Genomic DNA, 14,949 nt, shown 5'->3' on the forward strand with positions numbered 1-14,949 from the left:
CTTTGTTTTAAAAAGTTACAAGTAGAAGTTCAAAAAGTATATTGTATGTGTGTATGTATTATATAATATCTAATTATCATAGTTTTAATAATTAATCACTGTTAGTATTATTAATTATTGCATTTTATAAGTGTGCAAGTTCACGTGCAATGCAACATACACTATACAAATTTGTATTTTATGTGGATAATATCACTCTTTGCCAAAGGGCCCATACAAGATGTCATCAGAGGAAGAGCCCTCTAATCAGAGGCAGATTCTTTTCCATTATTGGGCCCGGTGGAGTAAGTGGAAGAAATATCAGCCTTTGAGTCATATCCGCAGGTACTTTGGAGAGAAGATTGCTCTCTACTTTGCCTGGCTTGGTGAGTACATACTCTTAGAATGGATCCCCAGATTCCTGACTTCTAAAATTATGTGGATGCTCCACTTCTTTTCCCCCTGTGGATAAGGTTACAAAAAAAAGTATTGTAAAAAAACTAGTAACCTTCAGTAATAAGCAAAACATTGGGATATATCAACACAGAGAAAATGTATGGTCTTGCAACCATTATTTCGTCTTAAGAAATCATGGGAATTAAAGTTTTTTGTAACTAAGCCTGAATGCTGAAATCCTCATTAAAGGTTAGTGTTATTTTAGAGTTATACCATCAGGTATATTGTATAATTAAGGTGACCAGACGTCCCGCTTTCAGTGGGATAGTCCCGCTTTTGAACAATTTTTCCCATGTCCCTTTTTTAAAAAAAAGTCCCGATTTTTTTTAAGTTACGAAAAAGCCTCCAGCCGCCGAGGCTCTCCTAGCAACTGGGAGTGTATATTCTTCTTCGAGACGAACACATTCCCACCCGCGCATCCCTGGGAGCTGTTGCCAATGGCTGAGGGAGGAGAAGACTTACTCCATGTGGAGACCGCAGACTTCCCTCACGGATTTTTTCTTCTTCTGTTGCTTTGAGCAGCCCCTCCCTCCCCCCTCCCTCTCCTCTCTCTCTCTCTCTCTCTCTCTCTCTCTCTCTCTCTCTCTCTCTCTCTCTCTCTCTCTCGGAGCTAGCTAGCAGCTGCCTCTGAGGGTGTCCAAGCTCAGCCCCTCCCCAGACTGCTGCTTCGCCTCGGCTGCTCGGGGCTTCTAAATTGGCATTGCGTGTTGTTTGAGGAGGGGATTACTGTGCCATAGAAACACAGCGTATGTCTCACGTGGCTGATAACCTGCTCTCTACAGGAGAGGTAATTTTAAAAACTTCGGAGCGAATCCAGAAAGAGGGGAGAAAGAGGCTGAAAGAGTGTGTGAGGAGGGGGGATTTTCTAAATGTCCCATTGAATCCAGAGGAGGGGAGAGAGAGAGAGAGAGAGAGAGAGGGAGTGTGTGCACGGAGGGGGGATTTTCTAAATGTCCCATTAAATCCAGAAGAGGGGAGAGAGAGAGAGAGAGAAAGAGGGAGTGTGTGCACCGAGAGGGGATTTTCTAAACCCCATTGAATCCAGAGGAGGGGAGAGAGAGAGAGAGAGAGAGAAAGAGGGAGTGTGTGCACGGAGGGGAGATTTTCTAAACCCCATTGAATCCAGAGGAGGAGAGAGAGAGAGAGAGAGAGACTATCACTAAGTGTTGTAGCTTATGATTCTTGATGAATGTATTCTATTTTTTTTATGTACACCGAAGACAAATTCCTTGTGTGTCCAATCACACTTGGCTAATAAACTATTCTACTCTACTCTACTCTACTCTACTCTACTCTACTCTACTCTACTCTACTCTACTCTACTCTACTCTACTCTACTCATTTCTATTTCAATTCTAATAAGGAGTTTAGCTTCTCTCTCTTGAAAATGTAAGCTAGCATAAGGCATTATAATGCAAGCCAGCTTTAGCTTTCAAACAGTTCATTTAGTGACCAAAGTTACAATGGCATTGAAAAAAGTGACTGATTACCATTTTTCACACTTAGCAACCATTTTTCACACTTAGCGACCGTTGCAGCATCCTCATGGTCACGTGATCAAAATTTTGATGTTTGGCAACAGACTCATATTTATGATGCTTTCAGTGTCCTGGGGTCATGTAATCGCCTTGTGTGACCTTTTGATAAAATATAAAATTTTTAATCAAGCCCCCCCCCGCCCCCGGTCAATGGTGTCCCTCTTTACCAATCTGAAAATCTGGTCACCTTACGTATAATATATATAGTATACCCTCTATATCATGCCAAGATACAAATTTTGCTCTTCTCCAGAGCCTGGGAGAATAACCAGCTATAAGAGCTTCATGAAACCCATCAGAGTGGACCTATCAAGATATCTGGGGGAGATTATTTCAGAGGTCAAGTGCCATGACAGAGAAGGCATGTTTCATGGCCCCATAAGAAAGCACTGCTTAAGTGATGGGACCCAGAGTGCACCCCCTATCCATGTTTGCATTGGATGCGCAGAAAAAATGGACACAGATGGTCTCACAAATAACCAGACCTTGTGCTATGTAAGTCTTTATAGGTGATAAATGCACCTTGAATTGCATTCAGAAGCCAATCAGTGCAGCTCACAGAATAGTTGGATCACACAAGGAAAATCAGGCATGCCCAACATTGTTTGTGCTGCCACATTGTGGGCCAACAGTAGCTTCTAAGTTGTCTTCAGGTAAAGTGCCAAGTGGAGCACGTTACAGTAATCCATTTGTGAGCTGATCACCATGAATTCTTAAAAGCTGAAAAGATTGACTATGACTACTTTCTGCTTAGTTCTTTTTTCTCTATGGTAATCAAATATAATCACCAAATCTAACTGTCTGTAGTTGGATCCCAGTCATATGGCTCTGAAATAGTACTTTATAGTAGTATTACTGTTGGGATAAAAAGATAAATTGATAAAAAACACATGGACCCAGTTAGTACAGGTAGTCTTCAACTTAAAACAGGTCATTTAGTGATGGTTCAAAATTACAACAGCACTGAAAAAAGTGACTTACAACCATTTTTCACCTTATGACCTTTGTAGCATCCCCATGGCCACATGATTTACATTCGGATGCTTGACAACTGACTCACATTTATGATGGTTGCAGTGTCCCAGAGTCATGTGATCCCCTTTTGTGACCTTTTGACAAACACAATCAGTGAGGAAGCCAAATTCACTTAATAACCGTGTTACTAATTTAACTGCCGTGATTCACTTAACAAAAGTGGTGAGAAAAGTCTTAAAATGGGGCAAAATTCACAACAAATTTCTCACTTAACAATATAAATTCTGGGTTCAATTGTGAGGATTACTTGTAGTAGAAGATTGTACGTATGATATTTGTCTTATTTTTTCCTGTGCACTATTGCTGCTTTTACACTCCTGACACATTGAATAAAACCCTATTCCTGTTATCCACTCAGCCTTAGATTGACAAAGAACTATACCAGCACAAAATTCACTGTCTCCATGTCTATACTGACTCTTGCACCATTCTGAATTCTTGGAAATGGTGCTGTCATGATAGCATGAGATTGATTGAATTCCCCAGTTTAGCTATTCTCCTTGTGTAAATCATCACTGTGCAGAAAAATATTTTCCCGTCACATCCCTGAAATAGAAATGGGGCAGGCTCATCTGTAGCCTCCTTCCTGTGCTCTTCTTCCACTCAAGTTGAATAAAGTTAAAACAGCAACAGTTTATGATCATGAAGGCTGAAGAGACACAAGCATAATTTTTGCTTCTTTTCCTTTGTATTGGCAACAAACTCCAATGTTCAGATTGCTTTGTGCTTTCTTGGATGGAGATGTTGGTCCTGTAATTCCTTCTGTTAAATTCTTTCAGACTATTATGTTATCCCAGTATTCTGCCATATCAGCCTTGCACTAAACCAATAAGGGTCATAGACTTGAAGCACTTACAGTATTGCTTACTGAACCATCTAAGTGCTATTGTGCAATTTTGATAGGTCATCAGCACAATTGTGCTGTAGCAGCTGTTTAGGTAGACAGTGACAGAGAATCAGTCTGCCAAGAGGCAACACGGTGTACCCACATCATCTGAAATGTTCAATAAACACTACTTTGATAAACACTACTTTACTAGTTACTATACTTTGCTTCCATTATAATGGGTATCATCTTGATATGCGGAAAATTATTACTTTAATATTGGTAGAATAAGAATGACATGAGGTGAGGGATATGACAGAAAACATGTTGTCCTGGCATATTTAAACAGCATAATTTAAACAGGGTGATGATTGTGTGTAGATCTGCACTCATAGGTATCCTGTCACTTGTCTGCTGACATTAACGTGGTTTTAAAAATAAAGAAAAAGCAAGGGGTCTTAGTGAAGATTAATCCCAGACCAGTTTGCCACTACTATTACTTGCTGTTTTCTGGATGATCCTAAGACACCCAATTCTGGGCTCAAAATTTGATCCAGAAATCCAAATTTGATCCTTCAATTGCTGCTCTATGGTTTTCAAGAGAATCCCTTCCTCTGGGGGCATATCTCAGTGATAGCAATTAAACAGTCACATCCCAAGGAATATTTTCTGACTTGTTTCTTAATATTGGCTAGGTTCCAGGTAGGAGATTATAACACAGCAAAAACCTAATTAATATTATATATTTGTTTGTTTGTTAAATTTAGTTGCCACCCATCTCACCATGGTGCTATTTCTCTCTCATAGGAAACATTTGTTCTATATTGGTGCTAAGAAACAATCTGGTTCTCAGAATCTTGTCCACTAACTTGCTATTAACAACCAGCCCCCAACTTTTAGCATCCTGTTATCTTTATTCTGTTTTTGCTGTTTTGCAAAATATCACAAACTGGACTTAGATTTTCTGGACAGCAGGCTGATGGTTCTCAATCACAGAGGGTGAGCAGCATGAGTTGCTGAGTATGAATATGCTATTGCTTCTCTTCCTTTTGTGTAGGTTTCTACACAGCATGGCTTCTTCCAGCAGCTATAGTGGGGACACTAGTCTTCATAATTGGCATTTTTATGATGTTTGATGACATTCCAACGTAAGTGGCAAACTTTCTTTTCTCTTCCTGTTTTATTCTGTTTTAGCAGGTCTTCAGACAACTTATATAAGAGCCTTTTTTATCAACCAGCATGACTGACTAATCACTCATTCTTTGCTTAAATTTATAAAGTTTTTTAAAATATGTTCCTCAATATTTAAATGACAGAGCTATAGATTTCTAACATTTTCATCCTGCTGTTCTACCGCAAAAATTTTCAATAGCAGATTAGAGTTAGAGAATTACAAAAAAATATTTTTTTTATTTATTAACTTTATAGGCTGCCCAATCCTGCAGGAAATGCACAGGTACAGTGTAGGTGGTACCTTGCTCAATAGTAGTAACTGTGAGAGGGATCTTGGAATCCTAGTGGACAACCAATTAAATATGAGCCAGTAGTGTGCAGCAGCTGCCAAAAAACCCAACACAGTTCTAGGCTACAAAAACAGAGGGATAGAATCAAGATCACGTGAAGTGTTAGTACCACTTTATAATACCTTGGTAAGGCCACACTTGGAATACTGCATTCAGTTTTGGTCGCCACGATGTAGAAAAGGTGTGGAGACTCTAGAAAGAGTGCAGAGAAGAGCAACAAAGATGATTAGAGGACTGGAGACTAAGACATATGAAAAACGGTTGCAGGAACTGGGTATGTCTAGTTTAATGAAAATAAGGACCAGGGGAGACATGATAGCAGTGTTCCAATATCTCAGGGGTTGAATCAAACTATTCTCCAGGCACCTGAGGGTAGAACAAGAAGCAATGGGTGGAAACTAAAGGAGAGAAGCAACTTAGAACTGAGGAGAAATTTCCTGACAGTTAGAAAAATTAGTCAGTGGAACAGCTTGCCTCTAGAAGTTGTGAATGCCCCAACACTGTAAGTCTTTAAGAAGATGTTGGATAGCCATTTGTCTGAAACGGTATAGGGTTTTCTGCCTAGGCAGGGGGTTGGACTAGAAGACCTCTGAGGTCCCTTCCAACTCTGCTATTGTATTGTATTGAAATGCAGAAGCAAAACCAATAGCAAAGTTGTGGGAGAAGGAATCTGGTTCCATAGCAATTTTTTTCTTGCACTTTTCTCTCCTTCTGAACTAGACAGGAGATCTGTTCCAGTGGTGACAAATACAAGATGTGCCCAATTTGCAAAGTCTGCCCTTATTGGAATCTATCTAGTGTCTGCCCCATGTTTCAGGTGAGGTTATAATATTAGGATTTTTTTTCAGATGCTTTATCTAAATCAACAAGTTGATAATCAACTTCACATACTTCTCATTGACCTGCTGAAGAACAAAAATCTGGTCTGCAGACTCCTCTCTGGGATCAAACCACATTGCAATCCCCATACTTTTATCACCGTCATGTATTTACCTTTCAGTCGAGAACTCTGCCATATTTACGAAACTAATTCATCTGTCGTTTTTGTATTCACCCTTGCTGCTCTTCTATTTGTAAGTGAGACCAGTAATCCCACTATTTTATTCAAGCAGAGATACAATCTTTACACATAAAGTTGCATAGCCACTCTGTAAACAAACCTGTATGTGTTTTCCTCTTCATCTTCTCATTGAGAACTCACAAGAACATTGTTAATGTGAGGTTGTCCTCAGTTGGTTCCTTTCTAATATATTGCTTGAAATTAAGTTAAACTGCGCTCTTGTTGCTTCCCCCCCCCTTTTTTTCCCCCTCAGTCCCCCTTCTTTGAATGATTGGTCATTTGTAGTTTATTTGTAAAGTTTATGGTTTGTCATTTGTAAAGTTTAAACTTTTAGCTATCACTTCCAAAACAGTATGATATAGGTTTCATCCACCTAACAATTCTAATATATGCATATGTTGCAACATTGGCAATTTGTGAGCTATTTTTGTTGCAAATGCAATTTAGCTTACTTGTAGTTTTAGAGGCTCAGCCACAAAGAGCTATAGGCCATTTCTGTAACCCATGCATAGGGACTATGTATGAAATAAAGAATTGAAGGAACACAGGTATGTGGTAGTTAGCAAGACACTAAGTAGATTCGATCAACTATGTCATAATATGGTGCTTTGTGTTGGACTTCTTAAATTATTTATTTATTATTAGATTTCTTTGCCACCCATGTCATCAAGGCGACTTGGCATACAGTGTAAGCATTTAATAACAGGTTTAATTACTTGGTGCACTGGACACAGCTATTCAGCAAGCTTTTGGTTAAAACAATGTGTTGACATAATGTGGGAGTCCAGCCACTACATTCAAGAACTTTGCTCACTTGACTCACTTCTCTTCCCTATCTTGCTACATGCATAACAATAATCTCTCCCTTTTTCTTCCAGGCTGGCCGTCTCTTTGACCATGGTGGCACTGTTTTCTTCAGCATCTTCATGTCTCTGTGGGCAGTCACATTTCTTGAGTACTGGAAACGAATGAATGCTACCCTGATATACCGCTGGGACTGTTCAGATTTTGAGGACATTGAGGTACTGAATTTAGGGGCTTCTAATATAACTCATAATCCAAACTGGCACACATTACAATATGCATATTCCTTCTGTTATAGGAACGTCCACGACCCCAGTTTGCTGCTTTGGCTCCCATGACAATTATAAACCCAATTACTGGAGAGGAGGAGCCCTATTTCCCAAAGCGGGCTCGATTCAACAGAATCATCACTGGATCAATGGTCATCATCATTATGGTGAGGGAGGGTGGAAACCACAAGTGAACTAAATCTTGAGACATGATCTCTTTTTTCTGCTATGCCAATTGGATCACAATTTATTTTGCAAAGCAATCTTTTTTCAGGCAAGACACCTTTGCAAGTTGTGGGCTCAACCTTTATCTGAAAAAATCATGTAAAAGAATTAAACCTTAAATGTCTAGCAGATGTCCCTATTCTCTTGAACTATTGTAGTCAAATGGAATATCTGAGGCATGATGTGGGAACAAATGCTAAGAGTCTAACACACACCCCCCCTTGATTTTTCATGCATTTTATAGGAGCATTGAAGAAAATGGAATAATTCAACTCACATTCTTCTAAATGACCTCCTAGAGTATTCACCAAGTTTGATTCTATCGAAGTGATAAAAATCTATTTGGCTATATTTAGTCTGGAATATTTCTTCTGTTAGAAAGTTTACCAACTATTATTTACAGATTTCATATTTGCTATTAATAATTTCAATTAATTATAGTTAAGAAAATATATGAAAGTGAACAATTTCACTTTCCCAATATTTAGCAAATAAAATGTTTAAGTTTTTTCATCTTCATCCAATTATCCATAATGCAGTACTAAAATATTATTAGACTGCTTTGGGCTAAGCAAAGATACAAACATGGTTTAAAGCATAAAGGTATTTGTGAATCCAATCCATGGTTTATTTAAAAATCCATGGTTAAAAATTAACCTTGGCTTAGAGAATGTAAATAATAAGCCATAAACTGTTGATACATAATGCTAAGCCATGTTAACTATGGTTTGTTGAGTAATAGCAATAGCAATAGCAATAGCAGTAGACTTATATACCGCTTCATAGGGCTTTCAGCCCTCTCTAAGCGGTTTACAGAGAGTCAGCATATTGCCCCCAACAATCCGGGTCCTCATTTTACCCACCTCGGAAGGATGGAAGGCTGAGTCAACCCTGAGCCGGTGAGATTTGAACCGCTGAACTGCTGATCTAGCAGTAGCCTGCAGTGCTGCATTTAACCACTGCGCCACCTCGGCTCTTATAGTAAACTACAATGGCCTGATTTGGATATAATGCAAACCATAACGTGTGTTTGCAATGACACTAAGCTAAATATAAATATGTTATGGCTTAATGTATGTTCACATCGTGGATCTATGTAGACAGATGAATTGCTTATTTAGAGGAAATATGTATGGATATTAAGGAAGATCAGCATTTTCTGTTCCAAATTCAAGTCTAACCTTCACCAACCCAGTATTCCTCCATCTACCATGCCATATTTTATTAGCCTTTGGTAGAGGGAATCAGAGTTCAGCATATATGAATAATATAGATTGGGACCATTTAATTCCACTGGCCACAGCCAGGCCGACTAATTATTTGCAATAGTGAGAAAACAAATGCACATTACTAGTTCTTCTTTACCTGTCTACAGATTGCTGTGGTAATAATGTTCCTGATTTCCATTATCCTTTACCGGGCCATCATTGCTGTAATTGTCTCCAGGAGTGGGCACTTTCTACTTGTATCTTCGGTAAGGGACGTCTATGTCTCTATCCCTTTTGGTCTGGTTTTACTATTGGACTTCATTTGCATTTTTAACTCCTTGCCCCCCCTCCCCCCCTAGGCTTCTCGTATTGCTAGCCTGACAGGCTCAGTAGTGAATCTCCTTTTCATCCTCCTTCTCTCGAAAATTTACACTGCACTGGCACTTTTTCTTACGAAGTGGGGTAAGTAAACTGTATTGGCTTGGACATCAAACATCACTTTCAGCCCTATCACTTAGCTCCTAAAACGTAGAACTATGGTAGGTTTTGTTTATAGAAATAAGGTAGTTAAGGAGATGCAATCAAAATGATGACATTTTAAGTCCTATGTATATTTAGTGTATTTATCACTAACAAATTTAAAGCAAAAATAATGTTTCTATAATGCAGTAATTTTCCAGTTTGAAAAGAGTTGTAGCATATGTCAAAGAATTCTACTGTCTTTCATTCTGTAGCATCAGGATTACTCAATATTTGTTATAAATTTATACACAATTTCTGGAGACTCCAAAATATTTGTAGTTTGGCTAGTGGTGACTTGATTTACATGTAGTCCTTGACTTACAAATGTAATGTACCCAGCCAATTACATTTGTAATCCAATGTTTATTGTATCATGTTAATTGAACGTGATCCCTCCCTGAAATACGCAATACATTCACTAATGGAATGCTCAGTTTGTTAAGTGCATATGAGATATCAGGGTGGGAAAAAACATGGGAGGGGCACCCAAGGCCTCCCCGATCCACTGAGGTATCTCATGCCTCCCCCTTATCCATCCTTACCGGATCTCCATAGGAACTTATCTTTTGAAGGTCTCGGTGATCAAGCGAGCTGTGTCCTCTCCAGCCTCTTTGCCGCAGTTTCTTTGTCTGTCTCCCTGCAAGCTCTGGTCATCTTTGAAAAAGGTTTTTGGTACAAAGAATGGAGGCTAGGAGGGGTGTGTGCACCATTCCTGGTCTTCATTTTTTTGCACCAAAAGCCTTGGGGAAAGCCAGCCAAACCCTGCAGGGGCGAGTGATTGCGTCCCAGCAGGCTCTAGTCTTTGCAAAAAGCTTTTGGCATGAAGAATGGAGGCCAGGAGGGTTCGGACTCCCCTCCCGGCCTCCACTCTTTGTGCCAAAATCTTTTTGCAAAGACAACCAGAGCCTGCAGGGACGCAGGCAAAGAAACTGTGGCAGAGAGGCAGGAAGGGAACAGCTAGCTTGATCTTTGCAAGGCAAGTGAATTTTCACAGGCCCAATGCCTTTGGAGATCTGGTGTGGGGGAGAGAATAAGCAAGGTAAATGTTGCAGTGCCTCTACAGGTGTTATAAGGGTGAGCGACTACTGTGGTGCTGCAACATTCGTAAACTCAGGACTGTGTCGTAAGTACTTGGGTGTGTGCGTGATGTCATAACTTTCAACAGTCACTTAGTGAACTGTCGCAACTTGAGGATAACCTGTACTATCAAGCAGAGAAAGTTTACAATTTTTTTGTATTGTCAACCTCTCCTAGTCTGTTTCTTGGAATGTTGAGAAAATGAGCCAGTATGGCACTAGACCCAAGATACAAAATTTAAATTTAACTGTAGATATTAACCTCTAATCACATGGATTTTTGCAGCCTAGATTTGATAGCCCTTATGTTAGAAAGTACAATTTGTGACAAAACACTTTTCTCTGGGTGCTAAATTCTTAGGCAAATGTTATCTCCAACACTAAATTTTTAACTGCATTATATATGATATATATTTTACACAGGGATACAATATAATCATACAATACAATACAGACAAATGGCTATCCAACATCTTCTTAAAGACTTCCAGTGTTGGAGCATTCACAACTTCTGGAGGCAAGCTGTTCCACTGATTAATTGTTCATTGTAGCAATATGCAGGTATTTTGTCCTTGCCCAGAACTAATGCTGTTCAACCCCTCATACATAGATTCTTCATCTGGGAACTTTAGGATCCTAGTATCAAGGACATCCAGTTGAATATAGGTTTCTCTTGAAAGATATCGGCATTCAACTTGCATACATCAAGGGAATGTTCCACCCTTTCCCCCAATAAGTCAGACTTAAGGGTTGAAGAAAATGTTAAAAAAAAAAAAACTTTAATCAAAATGTATTCCAACTTGCTTTGCTGACTTGGTCATAATATATAATAACATGAAAATATTTTTCAATGCACATTGATCTTAACACATCACACAGTGATGTGAAGACAGATAGGAATAGATGACAAAAACAAGGAATTGTTCGAGAAACTTGAAGGATAAACACTATTCTAAATGATGCATTCATTTTTCTGCCACAGAAATGCATCGCACTCAGACTACATTTGAAGATGCCTTCACTTTTAAAGTTTTTATCTTTGAGTTCATCAATTTCTATTCATCTCCCATCTACATTGCCTTCTTTAAGGGCAGGTAAATTTCTTATTTTTTTATTTTATTTAATTTCTATAGCCACTCATCTCAGATAAGTCACTCTGTTGCCAACAATCATAAAATCCATTAAAACCAAGAGATAGATAGATAGATAGATAGATAGATAGATAGATGATAGATAGATAGATAGATAGATAGATAGATAGATAGATAGATAGATAGATAGACAGACAGACAGACAGACAGACAGACAGACAGACAGAGACAGAGACAGACGAAACGATGATAGGTAGATATAGAATTTTCAAAAAATTGTTTTGAGAATTTTCCTAATTCAGAATGGAAATACTTTTTTTGTAGTGTAAGGCTTGAAAGACACAAAATGCCCTGGCTTCATGCTTTCATTTATGAAATATTTCCCCCGCCCCCTTTTAAAGTTTTATTTTGTAGAATTGTTTTCTTAAGTAATAGATGAAACTTATTTAATGTGGATTACAATATCCACAAGATAGCAAGATTTATAGGTGCTGTAGGCTCAACACATCCTGCTAATGTTATATTGAGGAAGACTGTAAAATAACAGCATATACATTCAATTCTGGCAACATGTTGCCTGCTATATCTTGCTATTGCACAGTGATGTGTCTTAAAGGTAATAACCAGCATTTTAAAAGTGAGGAGGTGTTCCCTCTATTATTGCCTTCTGGCAAGATCGCAGACAGTAGGGAGATAAATAGGAAGCTTAGACATCCCCTGTCCTAGCAATTCTGAGCCCTCCAAAGAGAAAATGCATTTTTCTCCTCTGCTGCATTCCCATTGCTGCCAGATCATTTTGATCAAGAAGCTGGTGAGAAAATTGGAGCACATCCTACAGAATGCTGGACCATTGAGAGTTTCTCAAAACCTGCAGATCATGCAAGCACAATCTCTATAAATGTCTGCAAAGGTAGATTTTGTCTTGTCTCACAGCTGCTGCTTGAGTGAAAACTGGAGGTTTTATTAACTTGGGAGAATACTTTCAAAATAAGTTCTTAAATATCTCATAACAGTAATTCAACAGGATTCTTCATAATAGTGACAGAAAGATGGGGAAAAGTGAAGAATGTCTGCCATCTATTGTTCAGAAAAAGTATACTAATGTAAATCTTGAATGGGTGTTACGTGGTAGGCTGCATCGAAACAAATATATTAGTATCTGGAATTAACAAATGGACAGTTAACACCAATATTTTTTTTCATTTCTTGCCCTTGTGCTTTTTCTTTTTCCCTTTCAGGTTTGTTGGTTATCCAGGCCACTATAAAAAATTACTGGGCATACGCAATGAAGATGTAAGTATATCAGAAGAGATGAGAAGAGATAGGTTCTTGAACAAATGTGGAGGCATCCTCTAGAGCAGTGGTCCCCAACCTTTTTATCGCCGTGGACCAGTCAGCCTTTGATAATTTTACCGTGGCCCGCTGAGCGCGCGCAGGGGTAGGGGGGCGTTGTTTTAAATCCACCTTCCCAATTCAACACCTGAATCATATCCCACCTTCCATTTTGTATGTAGATTTTAAGGAATAAATAGCTGAATTAATCAAGGTCAAAGATAAAAAGAGCAAGGGCAAAATTAAATAAGCCAGAGGATAGCAATGTAAAAAGAATACAGTATTAAGGAGAGAAAGGAGAAGAAAAAACCTCGCTTCTGCTGAGGTCAGGGAAATGTTTAATACTGATCTGGCTGGGTAAGAGTCCAAGAGTCCATATCGCCAATAACTACGCGTGGGGGGAAAGGAAATGTGTTTTGTGAGGAAGAGAAAGAGCGCGCTTCACCGATGCCCGTTGGCGAAATTTTGGATCTCCCCTCAAAAGACCCCCCCGCCCTTGGCTGCCCGACGTTCTCTCTCTCTCTCTCTCTCTACCTCTCCCGCCGTTCCTTCTCACAAGCCAAGGCCGGGCGGGGAAGCGCCGTCTCCGTCCCGGGTGCGCCGCCCCTCCCTGGGCAACTCAGAGACGACTGAGCCGAGGAGGACAGCGAGAAAAAGAAGAGAGCGGCCAGCAACGACCGCCGGGGAAGCCGCCAGGGCCTCCAAGGGCTCCGCTTCCAGCGCATAGTCCGCCCCCTCCTCGCCTCGCTTCCAGGCGAGCTGACTGAGGCGAGAAAGGAGAAAGAGGCGGAGGCGTTCACTGAGGGGACGGCTGACTCGGGGAGGGGGTGGTGTAGTAGCGGGGGATTCTTCCTCCTCGCCTCACTTGCTCCTGTGCTTCCGCGCAGCTCTCCCCCTCCGGCGACGGCGCTGCATGAGTGAAGAGTCGGCCGTTGCATGGCCCCCGGCCGCTGCGCAGCCCGGTGCCAGGTACTCCACGGCCCGGCACCGGTCCGCGGACCGGGGGTTGGGGACCACTGCTCTAGAGCAGCAGATTCCTAAGCAACCTGTGCAAAATAGATTGGATTGCAAGGTGACAAATATATAATTATTAATGAATACAGTCAGGTTGATCCCAACCATTCCAGAGCTAAATAGAAAGACTGTCAACCTCAGACCAAGGAGTGGAACAGGTATTTTTTATAGATTAAATGAACCCGCTCTTCTATCTATATCCACAATGTATTTGTAAACATGTTAGAAAAGGTCCACAACATTCTGGGTTTCACCAGATGCATCTGAGAAGTTTACATAGACAAGAAGGAGATAGTTCTGTTGCTTTGGGATACTGCCTCCATATAGCCATTAAAAATGGGTTGGTTAGACACTGAATCTGATGGGTGTGAATTTCACTAATAGTTATGTGGTGTATAAAATACTTCTTTTTTCCCAACCTGATCCTTTTTGGTGGGTCTGGTATGGTTTGCAAACCTGACCCAGTCATGCCTTCATTCTGAGCAAAAATCCCAAAGTATATGTTTTCCTCTATCTTTTTGTTGCCTTTTTTATGGCCCTTACAGTCCTAGGGTGACCTACACTGTACATGGCCTTCCAAGTATGAACTCACCATAGATTTATCTATATCAAAGAACCTTACTATAATAGTATATTCATTGTTAGTTCTCTTCTTAATAACTCATTTATTTATTTTTTGTAAAATCTATTAGAGATCCTTTTCTTTGTAATTATCTCATTATGGTAGTAAGTGGTATTTCCTAAGGAAATGGGAGGACTGAGTCCAGTTCTCAACAACAATGAAGAAGTTATAACCGTGGGACCCGCAAATAAGAATCTCACGGCTGAATGCTGCTCAATCACGAATATTCTCCTTATGTAGAAAGCTGAATCCTGAGGAAAAACATTCAGGTTTTCTGGGTTGGGTCAAGTTTTCCTTCCTGGTAGATATATTCCATTAAGGAGGCCTTTATTCAACACCTCCAATAATGTTGCATGATGCTTCAGTACA

The 14,949-nt window shown here is 39.9% G+C and overlaps 1 protein-coding gene across 3 annotated transcripts in view; it reads left to right on the forward strand.

The window, feature by feature from the left end:
• ANO7 (anoctamin 7) overlaps positions 1–14,949 on the forward strand; it is a 43,685-nt gene that overhangs the window by 13,758 nt on the left and 14,978 nt on the right. For all 3 annotated transcript variants that reach the window (XR_015698026.1, XM_087725536.1, XM_087725537.1), the window contains exons 8-16: positions 209–365; positions 4,892–4,982; positions 6,078–6,174; positions 7,296–7,439; positions 7,520–7,657; positions 9,091–9,189; positions 9,283–9,385; positions 11,504–11,615; positions 12,851–12,905. Coding sequence is in view for 2 of the 3 variants with exons in the window: in XM_087725536.1 (XP_087581662.1) it covers positions 209–365; positions 4,892–4,982; positions 6,078–6,174; positions 7,296–7,439; positions 7,520–7,657; positions 9,091–9,189; positions 9,283–9,385; positions 11,504–11,615; positions 12,851–12,905 (996 nt within the window). In the remaining variant the exon portion in view is untranslated. The remainder of the gene's footprint in view (positions 1–208; positions 366–4,891; positions 4,983–6,077; positions 6,175–7,295; positions 7,440–7,519; positions 7,658–9,090; positions 9,190–9,282; positions 9,386–11,503; positions 11,616–12,850; positions 12,906–14,949) is intronic.

Source organism: Thamnophis sirtalis, unplaced genomic scaffold, assembly GCF_051295495.1.
Source record: "Thamnophis sirtalis isolate CommonGarterSnake01/CBP01778 unplaced genomic scaffold, rThaSir2_p1.2 scaffold_11, whole genome shotgun sequence".
In the NCBI taxonomy this organism is placed as follows: Eukaryota; Metazoa; Chordata; class Lepidosauria; order Squamata; family Natricidae; genus Thamnophis; species Thamnophis sirtalis.